The sequence below is a fragment of the Capsicum annuum genome, unplaced genomic scaffold (genome assembly GCF_002878395.1).
Source record: "Capsicum annuum cultivar UCD-10X-F1 unplaced genomic scaffold, UCD10Xv1.1 ctg35134, whole genome shotgun sequence".
Classification (NCBI taxonomy): Eukaryota; Viridiplantae; Streptophyta; class Magnoliopsida; order Solanales; family Solanaceae; genus Capsicum; species Capsicum annuum.
In genome coordinates this window covers 1-2,181 of record NW_025842029.1, presented here as the reverse complement: position 1 = coordinate 2,181, position 2,181 = coordinate 1, and the positions used below count along the sequence as shown (strand labels likewise).

Genomic DNA, 2,181 nt, shown 5'->3' with positions numbered 1-2,181 from the left:
CCTTGTTCAGTCCACCAGTAGAAGAAGTAGACGGCAGAGAAACCGCAGCGGTCTTGCGATCTGATACAGTAGGGCCCATACCTGGTTGTTGTTTGTTGTCGGAAGTGGCCGGTGGCCAAGAGCGGGTGAGCTTTTGGCCGAAAATCTCAGCGGAGAGAACATCAAACGAACTGAAAATTGACATCATCATCATCTTTGTTGCTTTTCTTTATTCTTCTTTTTGGGAAAAAGAGAGAGAGAGGATTGCTTTGTCGATTGGTTTATTGTAAGGAGTTAAAGCAATGTTAAAGCTTGACTAGGAAGAAAAGAAGAAGGTATATTTATAGTGGGGGGAAAGAGGTTATAATTTGGAAACCGTTTTCCCAAGAAAAAATTGGAATAAGTGGAAAGAGTGGCAAGGAAGTTTCCCTTATTTTCCTTCCCTAACTTCCTTCGCTCATTACTAATTTCTAAATTAGTTATCAAAAATAAAATAACATTACAATCTCAAAATAATTAATTTTAAAATATCCATAAATTTTATTACAATCAATCATGAAATAAATTTATCTTAAAATTAATTTCAAAATTAATTATTCCTTATTCCCCTATCAAATAGCTTCTTAATAATTTAATTATTTAACTATCTAAATTTTCGCTTGATTGGTAATTCGTCAAAAAAACAAGAAACATACTTTAGATATGTATCACAAACCCTATATTTTAAAAATTAATTAATAAAGTATAGAAAAGGTTTAATGAAAAATTGTTGAAAGGTGACAGGTAAAAATTGAACCAATGTAAGTTCTCATTGTAACATCGAACAATGATGAAACATTATTTTGCATGATCCTCATTATATTTATTATTGTGTACACATTTATTTATTTTGAATAATATCACTAGTAAGTATGGACACAAAATACTTATATTATTCGTTAAGATACATAGGCAAAAATCAGATACATAATTTGGGAAGTTCATTTCTTTTTTTATATAATAAAAAATATTGTGTAGTAGATTACTCCGTATTGGAGCAATTGTTTAAACGCGTGGAGTGAGAATTTTACATATTTTTTTCTTTTTATTAAAGTAAATAAATTTGTAAATCAGGTGTGTTTCAACAAATTTTATACTAGTAAGGGGAAGAAAATGCTGCTAAAATTTTATAACTTCCAAATAATGTAGATATTATTTTTGTGATAAATTAAAAATAAAATTTATCACATAAAATGAAACAAGCATACATTTTCTTTTTATAACCAGAATAATAAAATAATACATCAAAATATGGTATCGACGTCACACTTTTTAGGAATGCAACTCTTCTGTAAATTTTGCGTGAACCCCAAATAGTGCATCGGGCTCATATTTACAAAAGGAAAGAAAGTTGTGTAACGGTGAAACGTGTTTTGTTTCCCGTGGTTTAAGCATACGCCTATGCGTGTATTTTCATTGCCATTGTGCAGCAAGCCACCTGCTATTGTCCAACCATTTGTCCCTCTCACTGGTACTGGTTTGGCATATACATAGCACAAAACCAAAAACTGATCAAATTGGGGGACCCAAAGAGGCAAAGACCCAGTCTGTATTGCTGGACTTTCTTTGATAACAAAATCAAAAGATTGCTGATCACCTGGTCAATGAGTTGGAAGTGTGAAGCTGTTCAATTTGTTATTACTGAAATTTATGTTTCAATCAATTTTTTGAAATAAGTACATCGATTAAAAGTTTTCTATGTTTCAATTAATATTGAAATAAATGTATTTTGAGTTACAAAGAAAATGAATATGAAATTACAATTGAAACAAATGCATCTTGAGTTACAAATGCATTAACAATTGTAAATTTATTTACGTTTTAGGTTCTTGAAACTTGAAAGAAAGACAATTTTTGTTCATGAACCTATTAACTATTGCTTAATTAATACTTTTAACTTGCATAAAAATTTTACCCTTGTAACACCCCGTACTTAATTATGTGCATTAGCCATGGTTATACGTGTTGGAGTATATGTATTGATCATAAGTTAGGTATATATGAGTTTAAGTATGAGTATTGATTATTTTGAGATGGTTTCAAGTGTATAGTTTGATTATATGTGTATAGGAATCGACTTTATTTATACCGGAATTTGCCCGTCGATGGTTCCATACGAAGGTTATTGAATAAGCTTTCCAACGATATAAAAATTTCCAAAAA

At 30.3% G+C, this 2,181-nt stretch overlaps 1 protein-coding gene across 1 annotated transcript; it reads right to left on the bottom strand.

Moving 5' to 3' along the window:
- LOC124891422 lies at positions 1 to 316 on the bottom strand (the record flags this gene model as incomplete). Its single annotated transcript, XM_047403152.1, is given in 1 exon segment — positions 1 to 316. A coding segment is annotated over 1 exon segment (193 nt), but the record flags the coding sequence as incomplete, so codon positions are not given.
- Between the last annotated feature and the right edge of the window lie 1,865 nt (positions 317 to 2,181).